The sequence below is a fragment of the Typopeltis vanoorti genome, chromosome 11 (assembly GCF_054136105.1).
Source record: "Typopeltis vanoorti isolate ZY-2024b chromosome 11, IOZ_Tvanoo_1.0, whole genome shotgun sequence".
In the NCBI taxonomy this organism is placed as follows: Eukaryota; Metazoa; Arthropoda; class Arachnida; order Uropygi; family Thelyphonidae; genus Typopeltis; species Typopeltis vanoorti.
Window position 1 is genome coordinate 124,009,458 of NC_143559.1, and position 20,931 is coordinate 124,030,388.

The following is a 20,931-nucleotide window of genomic DNA, read 5'->3' on the forward strand; positions in this document are numbered from 1 at the left end:
AGATGAAAAGCCAAATGGCTATTTTTCTGGCAAGGTTGATAAGTTAAGGGGATAAAAATTATCAACCTCACCAGAAAAATAGCCGTTTGGCTTTTAATCTTAGTTATAATACATTATAATGTAATATAGTGACACACCTTTCTGGCATTCGTATAGCGAAAGTATGTAAGTTCTTTTCACTTAAACTCTGATATTCTAGGTCTAGCTACTCACTGATGAGACCTCAAAAAAGGTTGAAACCAGTCTGGGTAGTGACCTCTCCTCATAATGTAAAGCAGTACTACATCTCCTAGGAGCTGTGTGTTTTTACATTATGAGAAAATATCAAGAATAGCGAGGGAGCTTGCTCTACCTTTGCAACGAGTTGCCTTGGTGTGGCACTACCAAGTGGTCACTTACACTTGGATCCGCCGACAGTTCGTCGGCATGAAACGTTCAGATCATAGTTTTCAATCTTAGTTTCGCTTACTGGCTGAAAAACAATAAGGGATTTTTATCCCCTTAACTTGAATATTAACGCTTTTGTTCTTTCTCCTCATTTTTCTTTCTATCTATCCTGGGTATGAACATAATCCAATACAAAAAAAAAAAAAAAATAGATAGTACTGCTATGAGCTTTAAGCTTCCCTTAACACCTGGCCCATTTCTTCACTGAACACTGAGAAACTTGAGATGTCAATTCAGTAACACTCACTACACACAATTTAGTTGCACTATGTTATGTTGTCCGATAGGATAGGATATTGTGTTGATTGTGTGTTTACCATTTGGGCTTGATCTATGCATCTAGACACATTCTTATCTAAAGCTTTAGACATATTTTTGGTACAGTCAGACAGCAAGCATCCTGAAATAATACCCTTCGCTCAAGAAGGAAATGTGTATTCACAGATATTCCCCGTCTTTTTTTTTTTTTTTTTATGTTGTCTCCACCTATGAAAGTAACAAATAGCCTTAGTCCTCTGTTCAGGATGCTATGTTGTTGATAGTTTGACTTTTACACATGTATCTGTAAACATTTGTAAAAAGTCAAACTACTGTTCCTATTTAATTCATTCATCAACAAAGCTACATATTTTAAGGTAATACCCATATTCCCCAAAAGATAAAATTTTGCATCTCAATCTCCCCATCTCTAACACACACAAGCTCATATATCCATATATATATCTACTTCTAAAATGATGGCAAAAGCAAAATGTAATCTTCATTTTAGTAGTTTGAATATATGAGCTTGTGTGTTAGAGATGGAAATACTGTACAATGTATCTAGTTAACCTATTTTAGGGAAAACTATTGACTTTTGTGTCAAACAGCACAAGAAATACATATACAATTATCATCATGCCAAGTCAGGTCTACAACCCACTGACAGACTGGTTGGCTGAGTGGTTAGAGTACCTGCTCTTCAACCAACAGGTTGAAGAATGGATTTGAATCCCACCAAGGGAATGGATGTTTCTAATTGTCTTTAAGTGGGAGATGAATTTCATTGCCCAGTGTGAGTAAAAGTACCACGTCCAGTCTCTAGAGAAGAGTCTCAAGACCATGTAAAAATAAATAAAAAATTACAAAAAATATTAAGAGAAACCTCCAGAAAGTCAGGGACTCATCAAGGGAGATCATGTGCTACACACACACACCAGGCTGTTATACTTGTTCTTGAATTCATTCAGTGCTTGCACACATAACAAACAATGGCAATCCATTCCAATCATGCACCACCATATGAGAGAAAAATCTAGATCTGATGCCCTTCTTAGTGGCATTCATTCTCAGCTTCCACGAATGTCCTCTTATCCTTTTCCTGCCCTCCATAAAATAAAACATTCCATCAACTAAAATCCTGTACAACCTTTTCAGAAATTTGCAAGTATTACCCCTCTTTCTCCTATTTGTGAGTATCTACAAATTCTAAATCTGTCATCATAACCAGTATTCCACAATCCTGATATCATTTTTAACACTCTCCTTTGCACTCTCTCTCTCTCCGGTATATCAGAATCACAACGGAAACCAGACTTGTGCACAATAATCCAAGTGAGGTCTTATTAGGCCTTGTAAAGAGGCAAAATGACTTCCTTATCTTTAAATTTCAAGGTTTGTTTCAGCATTGCCATTATTCTCTGCGATGTATTTACAATTTTCCTGTCTGCTAACACTCCAAAATCTCTAGCCTGATCATTTTCTTCTAGAATAAACCCACCAATATAATATGACATTGGATATCTAACCACACCAAAGTGCATGACCTTACATTTATTAACAGTGAAATGACATCAATTTTCCCATGCCCACAATTCCAGAAATTATTCTGCAAGTACTGCATATCAGCCACATTACTGATTACTCTACCTGTCTTTGCATCATCAGCAGCAAATAGCTATATGTAGCCTGTCAAATCCTTCCCAATGTCATTAATGTACAGATTGAATAACGATGGACAAAGGACTGATCCTTGTGGTACACCACTGGTTACCTTAAATCTTGTACTTGCATCCTCTGTATATTACTTTCTGATACCGGTCAGTTAGCCATCCTCTTATCCATGCAAAGAGTTTATAATCCAAACCCACATTTCCCAAATTTATACGAGTATTCCATGCTGCATTCTGTAAAAAGTTTTAGCAAAATCCAAAAGTATCATGGCGTATCCATTACCCTTGTCTAGCTCATTGGTAACATTATGATGGAATGCGAGCAAGTTGCTAAAACATGACCCTTCCTTAGTAAAGCCATGCTGTTTCATTGCAAAGTATAGATTCTCTGTTAACCCATTTCTGAATGTGAGCCCTAACTCACTTTTCCAAAATCTTCACCACCATTCCTGAGATACTGACTGGTCGATATTTGGATACATCAGTCTTTTAACCTTATTCAATGAGATTACCATACATTCTTTCCACTCCTGCAGAATCTTCTCTTTTCTGAGACTCAAATTATATAGCCTAGTCAAAGGAATAGCCAGGTCAGGTGAACACTTATTTTTTCATTTTACACAACTTATGACTCTACAACTGTTATAAATAATTATTTTAATTTCTGACGTTTCGACCTTCATATTAAGGTCATCATCTGGAGTATACACATATATACAGAGATAAGCTAAATTACATTTCATATAGTATGCTGAAAAGAGAATGATTTGACCAATGGTTATTCTACTGACCTGATCTCTAGTGAAAATAAAATTACAATAAATAAATAAAATAACTATATCAAAGCTATATTCTACTCAAGACAACATCAGAGAAACATTCTTTCATATAGATAGTTTTGTTACAGTGAAAATGATGTTCTAATTTAACATGACAATTGTTATATTACATTCAGGATCCTGGATTACCTATGGTTCTATTTAAAATGAACTCTTAGGGAAACAGGTTAAATGGGTAGAATATGTGCCTTCCATATGATTTTTAGACCATCATTATTGTTAAGATTAGGGTGAGTGATAACACAATTTCTCTAGGCTAGTAAATATCTCCCTGTATGTGTGGGTTCTCTAAAAACTGAGAATGACAAGGAACCATCTGGAAGAAGTGTGATTATTGTATCCAGGAAGGGCAGACAGTTATTTGCTTCCAGTTCCATTGTTAAGTGGATTTTTGGGTGTTGGCTATTTAAATGTGTTAAGAATGTATCCAATGTGCCTGGGCCATGTGGCCAAATTAGCAAGCATATTGTCAACATAGCATAGCCAAAGTGTTGGTTTGAGAGTGGCTGTATTGATAGCTAGTTTTTTCAGGTGTTCTATGTAGAAGTTGGCTGGGGGGGGGGGGGGGGGGCATAGCTGTCCCATCCAACTGATTGTACATTTTCCTTTCCCATGTGAAATATGCTGCATGTATTGTGAATTTACATAGTTCAAATATATCAGGGGGAAGTGTGATTTTAGCAGACCAATGGTTTCAATTAGCGGTACATTTGTGAATAGTGAGGTGATATCAAAACTGTCCATCATGTCTGAACTTTTTAAGGTATGGTGTTCTAAAATACTTTTTAGGTGGGCAGAATTTTTGACAAAGGAGGGAGAATTGTTTGTGAGAGTAGCTAGTAGCTTAGTTAAATGTCTAGCCAGTTTGTATGTGGGACTATTTATACTAACCACAATAGGGTGTAAACCTTGTCTGTGAATTTTTGGTGCTCCATATATCCTGGGTGTTTTAACGTGGAAGGGCTCGAGTTTGTTTACTGTTTCTTTAGGTGAGGAAGTGATTTTTTTCAGTAATTTAGGCACCTTATTCTATTGTGTGTTGGTGGGATTGCGATCTACAATTTTGTATGTTGAGTGTCTTGTAGAAGTGTGTGCATTTTGTTTTCATATTCTGTTGTATCCATCACCTCAGTTGCATTCCCTTTGTCTGTTTTTGTTATGATAATCTATTTATTATTATGTAGTTCTTTTAGAGCAATGATTTCCTTATGTGGGATATTATTTTTGGGAGGTTTCAACTGGATAAGGATGTTGGCTACACCTAAATATATCATCATCATCATCATCATCATCATCATCAAATTCCTGCCATGTACCCTCAAGGGGTATACAGGATATGATAGTACTACATGAAAAAAATTACATTATTAATTTCCTATCTACAATTTTCCTCAAAATCAGTCTGTTACATGTCAAGACTCCAACCTTATCAGATCTTATATTTCTATCGTCTAAAGCACTTTGTACCGTATCAATCCCCTATATCTTGGTCTTCCTCTGGGTCGTTTTGCTGCCAACCTGGCAGAGAACACTTGTTTTGCTAATCTTTCCTCACCCATTCTGTTTAAGTGACCATACCACCTGAGATTAGCTCTGCTAACGCATTCCTGGATGGTGACAATGTCCAGTTCTTTCCTAATATCCTCGTTTTTAATATGATACTGTCATTGATGCCATCTGTTCATGCCTATAATCTTTCTCAGAACTCTCATAGCTATGGTCTCTAGTCTTTGGTCAAGTGTTTTACTTCTGACCCAACTCAGATCCATAAGTTAAAACTGGTTTGAACACTGTCTTGTATACAGACTAATTTAGTGTTCCGACTAATTTCTCTCTTATTCCATATGAATTTATTCAATTGACTTCCCACCATACCAACTTTGCTGATTCTGTTGTCTATTTCTATATTTAATTTACCATCTTCAGTAAAAATTCTGCCTAAATAGCTGAAATGTTTTACTTGTTCCACAGGTTCTCCATTCACAACACAGTTGACATTTTCAATGATTCTGCCTATTTTCATTGTCTTTGTCTTTTTATTGCTGACCTTCATACCATATCTACTACAACAGCAATTCAATTTAGTCAGAGAATCTTGGAGACTTGTAGCAGATTTATTTAGAAGTATAACATCATCCGCATAAAGCAAAGAGCTGACATTAACATCTCCAATTTTGATATCATGTTTAATACCACTTTCCTTCATAATGTGATCCATATAGATAATGAATAACAGAGGGGATAATGTACGTCCTTGTCTCACACCAGATTTAACATTAAACCATCTTCCTGTACTTCCTTCAATTCTAACTGCTGATTTACAACTCAAAGACTAAGTATTGCTTGATATAATGCCCCATTGACACCATATAACTGCAGCTTATTGAATAGCTTCTCTCTTGGCACCTTGTCATATGCCTTTTCCAGATCGACAAAACTTAAATACAGATCTTTGTTATATTCCCATGCTTTCTCGACTATTTGTCGTAAAGTGAAGATATGATCCTGACAGCCTCTATTTGGCCTGAATCCAGCTTGTCCTTCACCAAGCTTTTCTTCCACAATTCTTCTCAACCGTTTCTCAAGTATACTTGCATAGATCTTGCCAGGAACACTGGCAAGATCTATGCAAGTATATACCTCTGTAATTCTCACATGCAGTTTTATTTCCCTATTTATATATGGATACTATGAGAGCTCTACTCCAATCATCGGGAAATCGTCCCTCTGTCCAGGCTTTCTGAACTATGCAGTGCAGCCACTGTAACAGTCTTATATCACCATACTTCAGCATTTCTGGCTGAATATCATCTACTCCTGCTGCCTTTCCACATTTCAAGCCTTTGATGGCTTTTTCTACTTCAAGTATGGATATGTATTCCTGACTGCATGCCTGGTCAGTGTTTTATAACACTGTGCTGTCATCACTGCTTGTTTCATTTAGCAGTTTTTCAAAGTAATTAATCTATACTTCAATGATATCTTTTTCTCCCGTTTTCATGTCACCTTTATCATCTCTAATTCCTTTTAAGCACTCTTTCCTCCATTCTTAAGCTTCTTCAACAACCTCCAGAATATTTTGCCACCTTCTTGATATTTATTTTCTATATTCTTGCCAAAGTCCTCCCATGACTTTTGTTTAGCTAGTTTTACACGGTGTTTAGCATTCTTGCATTTGTCTCTATATTCTCTAAGAGCACAAGCTGACTTATTTGACAGGAACTTTTGGTATGCTTTCTTCTTTTCCTTCACTGCCTCTTTAACTTCCTGTGTCCACCAGGGAGTTCTGAGTTTTTTATCCTTACAGACAACCTCACCACATGCCTCTCTGGCAGAATCAATCAATGTTTTCTTCAGAGTTTGCCACTGAATCTCAAAGGTTTGATTCCTGTTCTCAAACTCTTCCATTTTTTCTTCAATAATCTTTGTGTATTTTAGTCTACAGCTCATATCTGAGAGCTGCTCAACTTTTATTCGCTTTAAAACTTTCTTACATGTTATTCTTTTCAATATGAAATTCAATTTTATCCTGTTCAAGACTAAATAGTGATCACTTCCAATTTCAAATCCTCTGTACACTCTGGTGTCCTGCACCAGGGAGAAAACATCACTATCAACAATAACATAGTCAATGAGACTTTTCTTATTCCTAGCCTCTTCTCTCTATGTGAATTTGTGCACATTTTTATTTTGGAACATGGTGTTAGTAATAACCAGTCCTGAGCAGAAATCCAACAGATATTTGCCATTATTATTAGCTTTGTTCTTTTCTCCAAATTTTCCCAAAATATTTTTGTATGTCTCACAATCATTTCCTACTCTGCTATTTAGATCCCCAACAAGGACTGACTTTTCATTTTTCATTGTGTCAGTTGGTTTTTCTAAAGCCTCAAAAAATTCCTGCACTTCTACCTTAGTAGAACCTTCTGTGGGACCATAGGCACAAATAAGTCTCATTGTCCAGTTCCCCATTCTCATATTTGCCCACATTACTCTGCTTGAGACTGACTGCCATTCAAGAAGATTAGCCTCGTATTTTGTGTTGAATACTATGGCTATTCCTTCTTTTCCTTGATTGTCATTGCCTGAATATAACATTTTGTATTTATTGCTCAGAAAGATCTCCCCATTAGATAAGTACCTTCTGGTACTTATCTAATTCCTCAGCTAGCTCCATTTCTTTGCTATTTAGGCTTCTTATGTTGACAGTACTGATCTTTAACTCTGGTGATGTTGAGTTGGGGTTTATTTTCAGATTTGTTCCAGTAGCTGACTTTTCGCTTTTCGCTGTTCGCCCTGGTTCCCTGGCGAAAACAACGGGGGCCTTGTTTAACCGGGCGACGCCCCAGCCGGCATGAAATTTTGTCATGTTGTACCATCATTCTATATTTTGGTTTAACCTAAATATATGTTATTGGATATTGCTGGAGGAAGGTCATATATTCCCCGTTCGACGGACAGCATTATTTCGGCTTTTGGAACTTGTTTGGGAGTTAGGGCAAAATTGTGCTCCAGACTTAAAGCACAAATGGATTCTTCGGTTAAGGTGAGCGATGATAAATTCACAACGCGCAATCTTATTGTAATTGCCATCATTGTATAACACTGCATTGTTGGAGAATTTCAAACTTTCTCTGGTGCTGGTTTTTGACTTTGATGAATTATTTTCTAGCCATTGTGTCGGGTGCTGTCTAGGATCTCCAACAGTTCTGTGTTTAAAATATTAAATAGTATGCCACATAGCACGTTGATGGCTGAATTTAATTTTGATAACTCTGGGAGGGTGGCATTAATCTGTTCTCGTAATAGTACTACACTCACTTTTTTATAAATACGTTGGGCTTTGGCTGAGTGGAACTTGTTTTTAATTTTCACACAGTTAGGTATCCCTTTCTGCCCGAATGATTCCTAATGGAATCACTAACTTTCTTGGCTTTCATAGCCCATATTACGTGCCGAATGATTCCAATTGGTATTGTACGTTGTAGTTCCATTTTTTGCCGCAGATTGCAGCTGTCTGCTGTTTCATCATGATTGGTTGTTCGTGCGCATTTTCCTTTTGTGTGTTTACATCCGCATGGCATGTCAACATCCTGGTGCCCTTGAAACTCTCGAAAATAATAGCAGGTATGTATTATACGTATAAACCTTACCAATATCGGTTTTTATGACTTAGATAACTGTAGAATAATATGAATATATTGGATTATATAGTATAAGCTCAGAAGTTGAATATTTGCTACTAGAATATAATGATTCCATTTGGAATCGGTCGATCACGTGTATATAAAAACATGTTAGATACGTCCTTCTTGTTTATTTGCGATTGTGTGGCTATTGGTGCGAATTATTTAGTTTCTTCTGAAAATTCATAGAGAAAAATCTTATCCTGAGCTGGGAATCAAACCCGGGTCATCCACAATGGTAATGTGGAGGACCCAGGTTTGATTCCCAGCTCAGGGTCAAATTTTTTCTCTAAAAAATTGTAAATTATTTGTAAATGGTGAAGTACAAGAATGACAATAATTAAAAAATTAGTTTCTTCTGCAGACATTTATCATGTCTGCAGAAGAAACTCTTGAAGTGTTATCAATGAAGAATAGACATTATGTATAAGCCTGAATACGTATACTATCATTAGTTATTTAGATTATTTTTCATGATATAAAGTTAGGCATTTGTAGATTGTGTGTCACAATATAATTATGAGTTTGATATCATTTTCTTTTAGAATATGTTGAGGCCATTATCATCTGAAGAAATTGTATTTCTCTTAGAAGGGGATATATCGGATGTTGAGGATGCCGAGTTGCAAGATGATGTGGAGGAGGAGACACTGAGCGCAGCTGTTCGAGGCAGAGCTTCGGATGAAAGAGCTGTATTGATACTTTCAATGTAGACAGCTACAGTGTGCCTGTGGAAGTTCATAGGAGGAATAGTGATGAAGATGACACACCCCTCAGTGTGCGACTTGAAACATGAAACCAAGGTGAGCCACCTATACATGACATAAGAAATCGATGGTGAAGACACAAAAACATGGAATCAATAGATGTGAACTATAATTCCTCGTTTTCTGATCCTCCAAATGACGACTTAAGCCCACTGAATTACTTTGAAAAATTTATTGATAACAGTATCACAGAAAATTTAGTTGACCAAACAAGTAGTGAGAGTTCATCTTTATTTAAGGCGTGGTTGGATAGGTTGACTATGTTACTGTTACCTGAAAGCAATTGGTGGCTCCCATTGTTCCTTGCTTTTGGTTGGTTGTTTACGTTCACTGCGGAGAAATTCAAAAATGTCTGTTGTATACGAAATTTGTATACGAGATTTTCTTTCTTTGTTTGAAGGATGTGGTTTGCTGAGTTGTCCGTAATCCTCTCTAGGATAATCCAAACATATGTGTTCAAGTAACTTGAAATTTAAAATTTTAAATTTTGTACCTGGTTTTGAGTAAAAGGCCAAGTTTTTCCTAGTAGCCTAGTAACGCTTTCTCCATGTGGTGGTATATTCGGCGCGCCATTGTTGAGGTGAATTTTCTCTTCAGTTTGATGCAGTTTGGAATGATATTGCTTTCCCTACAACGTTTTAAAAATGCTAGCCAATTAATCAAACCAGAAACATGAATCTTCAACTTAACGTATTGATTGCATCGCTTGTGCGTCGAATCTCCATGAATTATCAGAATACTTTCCTTCAGTTATACGGTGATCAGTATTCATTTTAGATGAATTATGGACTCTACAACCATGTTATAAATAACCAGTTTAATTTCCCGACGTTTCAACTTCATATTAAAGTCATTATCTGAAGTATATACAGAGACAAGCTGAATTACATTTCACACAGAATGTTAAAGAGACAATGATTTGATCAACAGTTAGCCAAGAAATTAGCTTCAACACTCAAGGAGTTGGAAGGTCATTCCCTCTCCTATATCAGAAACACACAACACTTTATAAACTTAATCAAAGACATTACATTAGAAAAATATGATTTATTAGTCAGTTTTGATGACTATGCCCTCTTCATGAATGGCCTAATCAATCCTTCTTTTACAGGACAAATTCCCTCCCAATATCACGGCGCTCTTCGTACATGTATTACATTCTGGTTATTTAGTGTGGCAAAACGCTTTCTACCTACAAAAAGAAGACACAGCCATGGGCTTGCCATTATTCCCCCCCCCCTCCCATTACTAACTTTTATATGGAATATTTTGAGCAACGTGCTCTAGATTCCTCTCCTTTTTTGAGGCTCTAAAGAAAGCTACTGAAACAATGAAAAAGGAAAAGTTGGTCCTTCTTGGGGATCTAAATAGCAGAGTAGGAAGTGATTGTCAGACATACAAAAATGTTTTGGGAAAATTTGGAGAAAAGAGCAAAGCTAACAATAATGGCAAACCTGTTGGATTTCTGCTCAGGACATGGACTGGTTATCACTAACACCATGTCCCAGCATAAAAATGTGCACAAATTCACATGGAGAGAAGAGGCAAGGAATAAGAAAAGTCTCATTGACTATGTTATTGTTGATAGTGATGTTTTCTCCCTGGTGCAGGACACCAGTGTACAGAGGATTTGAAATTGGAAGCGATCACTATTTAGTCTTGAGCAGGATAAAAGTGAATTTCATATTGAAAAGAATAACATGTAAGAAAGTTTTAAAGCGAATAAAAGTTGAGCAGCTCTCAGATGTGAACTGTAGACTAAAATACACAAAGATTATTGAAGAAAAAATGAATGAGTTAGAGAACAAGAACCAAACCTTGGAGATTCAGTGGCAAACCTTGAAGAAAACCCTGATTGATTCAGACAGAGAGGCATGTGGTGAGGTTGTCTGCAAGGATAGAAAAATCAGAACTCCATGGTGGACCCAGGAAGTTAAAGAGGCAGTGAAGGAAAAGAAGAAAGCATATCAAACGTTCCTGGCAAATAAGTCAGCTTGTGCTCTTAGAGAATACAGAGACAAATGTAAGAAAGCTAAACACTGTGTAAAACTAGCTAAACAAAAGTCATGGGAGGACTTGGGCAAGAACATAGAAAATAAATATCAAGAAGGTGGTAAAATATTCTGGAGGAAAGAGTGCTGTAAAAGGAGTTTGACATGAAAACGGGAGAAAAAGATATCCTTGAAGTATGGAGTAATTACTTCGAAAAATTGCTAAATGAAACAAGCAGTGAAAGCACAGTGGTAAAAAACACTCAACAGGTATACAGTCGGGAATACATGAATACAGGAATTTGATGACGATGATGATAAAATCCAGTCTGTCTTAGATACGTTGACGATGATTTTGCAATCTGGCCCCACTTTCCTCAGCCACCTAAACAAACAACACAAATGCATACAGTTCACAATTAAGATTGAAAAGCAGAACACACTTCTGTTTCTAGATACACTTGTCACACGTCTTCCTTCTGGCAGTCTTTCCTTCACTGTTTACTGGAAACCGATACATGCTGGCCAATATATACACATAAACTCCTACCACCACCCATCACAAAAACTCTGTCATTAATACTCTAAAAAAAAAAAAGGCTTTGAAGATTTGATGTAACGAACAAGTGCGTATAGATGAATTTAAAGTTATCAGCAATACTCTCCTAAAAAATGGTTAGGTCAGCCAAAATACTACCAACAAAATTTTCTACAAGACCTCACTAAAAAATAAAGATAAAATTGACTACAATAAAACTATAATCATTCCATACATTAAAGGGACATCAGATAAAATAAGCAGAATACTACAGAAGTGCAACCTTAAAGCCCCCTTAAACCTCCTGTAAAATTAAAGAGCTTACTCGACTCATCTAAAGACTCACTCCCTCTGCTGGTCCACCCTGGAGTATACTGTATTTATTGCACCAGTAATCTACCATATACAGTGGTGCCTTGGTTAAGAAAGGTAATCCTTCTAGGATTACCGTTGTTAACCAAAACTGTCGTTATCCAAGGCGCGATTCCCCATAAGATTTAATTGAAAATCGATTAATTTGTTCTGGCTCCTCCCCATAACCATAGTACATATTAAAAATGCAGATAAAACTCATTTAAAATGCCATAAAAATATGGTAAATATCATTTATTTATTATACAGTATATGTATTTGCTATAAAAAAATTAACATTAATAAAATGAATTGTTGATGAAAACAGTTTTTAATTATCGATCTTCACCAGAAGGACAATTGGGCTCATTTCAGAGTTTTTTGACAAATGGACCTGTAAAAAACATGTCTAGGGTTGTTTGCTTCTGCCTCTTTTTTAAAATGTTTCTAAAAAACTGCATGGACTTTTCATTAAATAGATCTGCAGTTCTGATAACCTCAGATTTGTTTGGATTCCATTTCATAGCAACATTTTGCCAAAACATTTTTGATTTCAGCAGTCGTAATTTGTTCTTTCTCTCCATCCTCATTTTCAGATGAAATTTCCATTTCCTTTTCTTCACATTGCTGCTTGAAAAGTTTTTTAGCTCGTCAGTAGTCAGTTCTCAGTCATGCATCTCCAATAATTCTTCAACATCTTCTTCCTCTACTTCCAAGTTAAGATCATGTAGAGTCGCCACAATATCCTTTACCAATTTGTGTCCTTCATCTGAAGTATCTTCATTATCAATCCATGCTGCTTTGAGACATTTCGTTGTTATTTCTTTCTGACAGATTGTATTTTGAGATATAGTATCGCCCACCATTTCTCTTCCTTTGATCCAAATTAGTAATAGATTTTCCATTTGCTCAAAAAGAAGCCCTCTGACATGACAACCTTGAAGTTCCCTTAGCAACCATAAGTTCTTCTTTCTTAGCCAAAATGGTTGATATTGTAGAATGACTGGTTTCATATATTTGAGCTAGCTGCATAATTTTCACACCTTCATGCTTTGCTATTATTTCTTTCTTCTGTTCAACAGAGAAAATTTTTCTGTTTTTTTTTTTTTTTTCCCTTCACTAGCTTTCTTTTTGGGACCCATTTTGTCACACAGTAAAAAAATTCACTCTATAAAAAAAAAAGATACACAAAATACGGTATTATTACAAATTGTACAACACTAAGACAAGGAATACAAAGAACATATTGTCACCTGAAAATAAAAGTAAAAGTTCAAAAAAAAATATTTGAAATAAAAGTTAACAGTTAAATTCGAAACCTGCAATTTTTGACAGTACATTTTGCTTTTTTTTTACTAAATAATTTAAGGAAATTACAACTTCAACTAGGATATTCATTAAAATAAATTTTAATATAATTCAATATTTCGGCAATGTCACGTTGCCATTTTCAAGAAACTTAAGAACAAGACAAGTGCATGCAGGCACAACAAACAGTAGGTGAGGAAGAAGCATGAAGCTATTATTTCTCCTAAAGACCTGATGGTGCCCCATAGTGGGCAATGTTGGTATTCTTAGGCGATTGGGCTGAAGGTCTTCTGATGTAGGTTTCCCAAATTTGAGGCAGTCTCATGCAGTCAAATTTGTTGAGGTTTGGATTGTTTCTTAGGGCTGAAACTGATTCCATGAAAAGCCTTTCATATTTGTATTTGCTACGGTGTATTATCGTGGCTTTCTTTCACCGTATTCTATGGCAAGTATCCAGTGCATGGTCAGCAAGACCAGAGTGGCTGTATTGGTGAAACCGGATGTAGTCCTTGTGTTCTGAAATTCTGATATATGCTGTCCTGCCTGTTTGGCCAAAGTAGGACAGCTTACAGCTGCAAGGGACCTGGTATACACCAGGTAGGTCTGGGGGAGGTCTTTAGTAGAGCGGATAAGAGATGCCAATTTTTTATATGGTCTGTAACATGAAGTTAAGTCATGTTTTTTTTAGGATTTTTGTAATTTTTTCTGAGGTGCCTCGGATATAGGGTATGGTGATGGATTTAGAGTAATCCTTGTTGTGAGGGGAGGGGGTTGTGGTTTACTGGTTTCAATATTTTTTGGATTGAGGGGGGGGGGATAGCCATTGGCTGAGAAAGTGTTGAGAATGTGGTTTAGTTCTGTGGTTAGGGCATTGTCATTTGAAAAGATAAGTTTAGCGCTGTTGTGTAGTGTCTTAATGACTCCATATTGTTGCGAGGAGGGTGTAGGGATTGTTGGTGAATGTATCTGCCTGTATGGGTTGGTTTTCTATAGACTGAGAAAACTAAGGTTCCATCAGGCTGGCAGGTGACTAGTGTGTCTAAGAAAGGAAGGCAGTTGTTTTTTACTTCTTCCAGGGCGAATTTGATTCTGGGGTGTTGGTTGTTCAAGTGTGTTAGGAAGGAGAGGAGTGCATCGGAGCCGTGTGGCCAAATAGCGAACACATTATCAACATAGCGAAGTCAAATGGTTGGTTTTTGTGGGGTAGAGTTTAAGGCTTTCTCTTCAAAAGTCTCCAGAAAGGTTGGCCAAGGGTGGGGAGAGAAATTTTCCTTGCCAAACAAAATAGCCTGAGTTCATTGTGAACTGAAATAGGGCTGTGATATCGGGAGGAAATTTAGCTTGGATTAGCTATAAAGATTCTTTGAGCAAGACATTTGTGAATAAGGAGGAGACATCAAAACTGACCATTATGTCAGTGTGTTTGAGTATAAGGTTTTCTATGAAGTGGGCTGAGTTTTTTTTATGTGTGAAGGTGTGTTGCCAGTATAGTGTGAGAGAGAGCTTTGGCCAAATGTTTAGCTAGTTTGTATGTTGGGGAACCAATACCATCCACTAAGGGACGTAATGGCACATTTTCCTTAAGTATTTTTGGGAGTCCATAAATACAGGCAGGGGGGGGATGGAGTTAAATGGTTTTAATTTGTTAGTTATTTCCACAGGCTAAGAATTGACCTCCTTAAGGAGCCTGTGGGGTTTTCTAATTTTTGAGTTGGTGGGATTGTACTCGATAGGGAGGTAAGTAGCCCGATCTAACAATAGAGCTTTCAGCTTACCTGTGTAATCCTTTTGGTTAAGCAATACTGTGGCGTTCCCTTTATCAGCTTTGGTGATTATTGTCTTGTTTTTGTTTAATTCTAGTAGAGATTTCATTTCCTTACTGGGCATGTTGGCTTTTGGTGGTTTAGCTTTGGTCAGAACACAAGCCACATCCAGTCTAATATCATTGGCGACGTGGTTTGGAAGGTGTCGTATCCTACGTTCAATTCGTATCATAATATCTTCAGCAGGTATTCTTCTGGGCGCAATGGCGAAGTTGTGGCCATGTGCGAGGGCATCGAGTGCTTCAGGTTTCACACTAAATGACGAAAGGTTGACTACCGTTTCGGTAGGAAGTTGTGGTTTCAAGATCGAGTTCTTTTTTAAATTTTCAAATTTTTTGATGTGTCGATCTCATATTTTTTAAATTCTTTCTCCGCTGCAGTGCATGAGATGTCATATAAAATAGACCAAATTTCATGGCTTAAGGTGCTTGAAAGGGCATCTTCAAGTGCCTGTATAGCTACTATGTTAGCATCATTCAGGAAATGGCAAGTCATGGCAATTTGTTCCCTGAGTAAGGCTTGGCTGGCATGGTTATAAATACGAAGAACTTTTTGCGAAGAGAAACGGTGCTTGAATTTCACACGGTTAGGAATTACCTGGTTATCCCGGCAGTGTTTTAGGAAGGCGAGATGATTCAGTTGTCTTGATAGCTTTAACTTCATTTATTTTTTAAATAAATTTTTTAAATTTCGTCCCAATATCACAGCCCTATTTCAGTTCACAATGAACTCAGACTATTTTGTTTGGCAAGGAAAATTCTACAAACAAATAGAGGGGACAACCATGGGTTCTCCGCTCTTCCCACCCTTGGCCAACTTTTATATGGAGACTTTTGAAGAGAAAGCCTTAAACTCTGCCGCACAAAAACGAACCATTTGGCTTCGCTATGTTGATGATGTCTTCGCTATTTGGCCACATGGCTCCGATGCACTCCTCTCCTGCTTAACACACTTAAACAACCAACACCCCAGAATCAAATTCACCCTGGAAGAAGTAAAAAAACAACTACCTTCCTTTCTTAGACACACTAGTCATCCACCAGCCCGATGGAACCTTGGTTTTCTCAGTCTATAGAAAACCCATATAGGCAGATACATTCACCAACAATCCCACCACCCTCCTCGCAGCAATATGAAGTCATTAAGACACTACACAACAGCACTAAACTTATCTGTTCAAATGACAATGCCCTAACCACAGAACTAATCCACATTCTCAGTCAATGGCTACCCCCCCCCCAAAAAAAAAAATCCAAAAAATATTGAAACCAGTAAACTACAACCCCCCCCCCCCCCCAATCACAACAAGGATTACTCTAAATCCATCACCATACCCTATATCCGAGGCACTTCAGAAAAAATTACAAAAATCCTAAAAAAACATGACTTAACTTCTTGTTACAGACCATATAAAAAATTGGCATCCCTTATCCACTCTACTAAAGACCAACCTCCCCCCCTCCCCCCAGACCTACCTGGTGTATACCAGGTCCCTTGCAGCTGTAAGCTGTCCTACTTTGGCCAAACAGGCAGGATAGCAAATATCAGAATTTCAGAACACAATGACTACATCTGGTTTCACCAGTACAGCCACCCTAATCTTGCTGACCATGCACTGGATACCTGCCATAGAATACAGTGGAAGAAAGCCACGATAATACATCGTAGTAAATAGAAATATGAAAGGCTTTTCATGGAATCAGCTTCAGCCCTAAGAAACAATCCAAACCTCAACAAAAGCATGAGACTGCCTCAAATTTGGGAAACTTACATCAGAAGACCTTCAGTTCAATCACCCAAGAATACCAACACTCCCCGCTAGGGAGCACCATCAGGACTTTAGGAGAAATAATAGCTTCCTGCTTCTTCCTCACTTACTGTTTGTTGTACCTGCATGCACGCGTCTTGTTCTTAAGTTTCTTGAAAATGGCAACGTGACGTTGCCGAAATATTGAAGTATATTAAAATTTATTTTAATGAATATCCTAGTTGACGTTGTGATTTCCATAAATTATTTAGTAAAAAATGAATAACCAATGTCTAAGCCTTTCCATGAGATTTGCATTTTGCTTGCAAGGTGACGATATTAGATACAGCACTTACCATAGCATACACTGATTAGCAGCTTATAGATACGATTATTACACAGATGAGATTTGATTTTGCCTTTTGATGGCGAACGAACAGTGACACGCGGCCACCGATTTATTGTCTATATGAACCAACACATAAAAAATAAATGCTTGCTCATTTTCATCATAAAACGCATTTATACCATAAATTTTAAAACAAAGCACAGTACACTACAAGAAAAGAAACAAACGGAAAGCGTAAACAGCTGGCTATGATGGGTCAATCATATCTGAGCTTCACAGCTATGCCGTGTGGCTGTTCTCTATTTGATAATGTCTTCCCGCAAGTTACTGAGTGCGATTGGAAAATTCTGGTTTTTTAAGATCGAATAGAGGTTCACATAATCGAGAGTCGTTAGCCTGTGTCGTTAACCAAGAGGTTTTTTTTCTTAACAGCCACTCGTCGTTATCTGAGGCATTTGTTAACCAAGGCACCACTGTATAGGGGAAACAGGATGCACAATTCCTATCAGATAAAAAAGAATATAAATGACACATTAAATATAATAACTATGGTGAAGTTGGCCTTTCTGATCATGCCCTGAATTTACGTTCATGGTATGAACGTAAATTTAAGGAGGCCTGTGAGGTTCTAATCAACCATCTTAATCTTAACAATAATTATGGTCTAAAAATCCCAAGAATACGGATGGCACATATTCTACCCACTTAACCTTACTCCCTAAGAGTTGACTATAAATATGACCATAAGTAATCCAGAATCTTAAATCTAATATAACAATTGTCGTGTTAAATTAGGACATCACTGTTACTGTAAGAAAACTATCTATATGAAAGAATGTTTCTCTGATGTTATCTTAAATAGAATATAGCTTTGTTGTAGTCTTTAATTAATTAATTAATTTTTTATTTGTATTTTTTTTTATTTGTACTTTTTTTTATTTCTTTTTTTTTTATTCTATTTTCACTAGGGGTCATGCCAGTAGAATAACCATTGATCAAATCATTGTCTCTTTAGCATACTGTGTGAAATGTAATTCAGTAAGTCTCTGTGTATATATATACTACAGATGACGACTTTAATATGAAGGTCAAAACTCAGGAAATTAAATTAGTTATTTGTAACACAGTTGTAGAGTTCATAATTTATCTAAAATGAATTATCATATGTCAAGTTGGACCAAAACTTACACCAGCATTTTTTTAGCGTTGAATGGCAGAAGGTACAAGCAAGGAACCGAAGCACTTCTTTCATGTTAAATTCGTGAATAAATTTGTCTACAGGCTTGCCAGCATTTACATCTAATAAATGGTTCACGAAAAGTGGGCACTACTTGGCCTTTGTAGAGCATAATATTCCTTTGTCTTGGGGGTTGGTAAGGAATGTAGATTGGTAGCAAATATACTGTATAAACATTATTATTATATGAGTTCAGCTCTGGGGTGATAAAAACAGCTGCCAAGAATGAGATTTCTGAAACCTTCTGGTAGGCCTACAGATATGTAGGGTGCTAGAGCTTCAAGATTTTTGAACCAATCTAACAATCTCATTGTAATCTAGCCATTCTTATTTGCACATTATTTTAGGATAAATTTTTAATACCTTTCAGGGCCCTAGGCCCTCCATCCTCAAAAATTCCAAGACACTTTTTAAATTTTCAAAGCCATCCTTCACCACTGTCGTTCACACTAATTACATGAAAATGTGCTTAATTAATTTAAGCACATCTATGGCAGTCCAAAAGTGAAGTGGTCGCAAAAATTTCAATTGTGCTCTATAATCTATAATTCTGTATGGACTAAAGAAGATGCTGCATTGCTGGAAATTAGGTGGTGTACCTCAGTTGTCACAAAGACTATTTCTGTAATAGTCTTTGTGACAACTTTGTGAAATGTACAATTTCCCCTAACCTAAACAAATATGGCTGCATTAAGTTATCTAAAATTTGGAAAACTCAATTATAAAATTTCATTTCTGATCTGTATTTACAGTTCAAAGAAACCTTACCTTTTCCCAAGCATGTGAACTGTTCCAATATATACTTTTGTCAGTAGCATGTATTTGTGACAAGTTTTGTACTAGGAAGAGACAGTCTGCATCTACTGAAATATCAACAGACTCAAAAATTCAAGTCTGTCTTATTTCTTATTACAATGATGCAAGTTAATACCATCAGAAAGTATTGAACAGTAAAAAATACATATACCTTACCATTTAATAATAAGAGCTGAAATCAGAAAACTAAATTTATAATAAGGTAATAAGAAAATAATGATAAAAATATTTAACCTAACCTTTAAGTCATTGATTACTGCTTGAACTAGGGCAAAGACAACATTATTACTTTCTAATATATTAATGTATGTTGAAGTTTTACAAAGTTTGACACAAGTAACTGCTGCAGCTTCACTCAACTGCTTGCTTGTACCATGGGGAACAAGAGCCTTCTTGACACAATCCACAAATTGTCGCTAGAATAGAATAGAATATTTCAGCAAATAATTATACATTATTAAAAAATCCAAATAAAATTGTAGAAAAAATGTTTCAACAGAATTTTGAAACAAATTGCAAAGTCTGATGTTTAAAATAAGCTGGAGATTAATGAACTGATTTTGGTATTGAAATCCAGAGAAGAATAATGAAAAAATACGCTTTAACAAGATTAAAAATGATTAAAATTACTAACAAGAATACAAATTTTAGTGTAAATTTCCTTCACAATAAAAGCACATGATATAAGTATCTGTAATCTACAGTAATATATTATATAATAAACTATTTTTAATACATAATATATTATGTATTAAACTATTTTTATTTTATTTTATATGGTTTCTGTCATTGAGCAAACTTTTCCAATGATGAGCCTCAAAAAAAGTTAAAACCAGTCGAGCTAATGGACTCAGCATGATATAAGAAGTGAACAGGTGCATTATGCAATATTACAGCAACTAAATGTGAAATATTTTCATGGAGAGATTATACTAGCAGTCTATTCATGAATATATTTCACTGAAAAATTTTTGTTTTCCTTATTTTATCTAACTTTGGGAAAACTTATTTTTTAAATTAAGGGGATATAAAATCCACATTGTTTTAAAACCGAATAAGAAACTCAAAGATTGGAATCAGAGAGTTTCATGCTGAATATAGTAAACTATAAAGTATCGGCGATCACTAGCGTGAGCTAATGCAAGTGACCCTAGTACATAGTACAATATCGGACAACTCGTTGCAAAAGTGGGGAAAGTTCAGATCACTATTCTTAGGTATTTTTCATAATGTAAAAACACATTTCCTAGGAAATGTATGCTGTTATTACATTATGGAGGGAGGTCACTACCCAGACTGGTTTCAGCCTTTTTTGAGGCTAGCTAGACGATAATACCAGTGTATAGCGAAAAGAACTTATATACTCTGCTATACGAGTTTCCGAAGAAGGTGCAACTATTAAGTTTCCAATCCAAACCATTTCCAAACCATTAAGTTTCCAACCCAAAGATTCCAATCTTTGAGTTTCTTATTCGGTTTTAAAACAATGTGGATTTTATATCCCCTTAATTTAAAATAGTTTATATCGCCGAAATGAAGCTTATTAGCTCTTTATATTTAAGTAACTTAATGGTTGCACCTTCTTCGGAAACTCATATAGC

General features: G+C 36.2%; 1 protein-coding gene across 1 annotated transcript in view; it reads right to left on the bottom strand.

Moving 5' to 3' along the window:
• Positions 1–20,931, bottom strand: part of Nf1 (neurofibromin 1) — a 1,119,557-nt gene that overhangs the window by 930,331 nt on the left and 168,295 nt on the right. Inside the window, exon 11 of the mRNA XM_090400295.1 lies at positions 19,570–19,746. Within this exon, the coding sequence (XP_090256421.1) occupies positions 19,570–19,746 (177 nt within the window). The remainder of the gene's footprint in view (positions 1–19,569; positions 19,747–20,931) is intronic.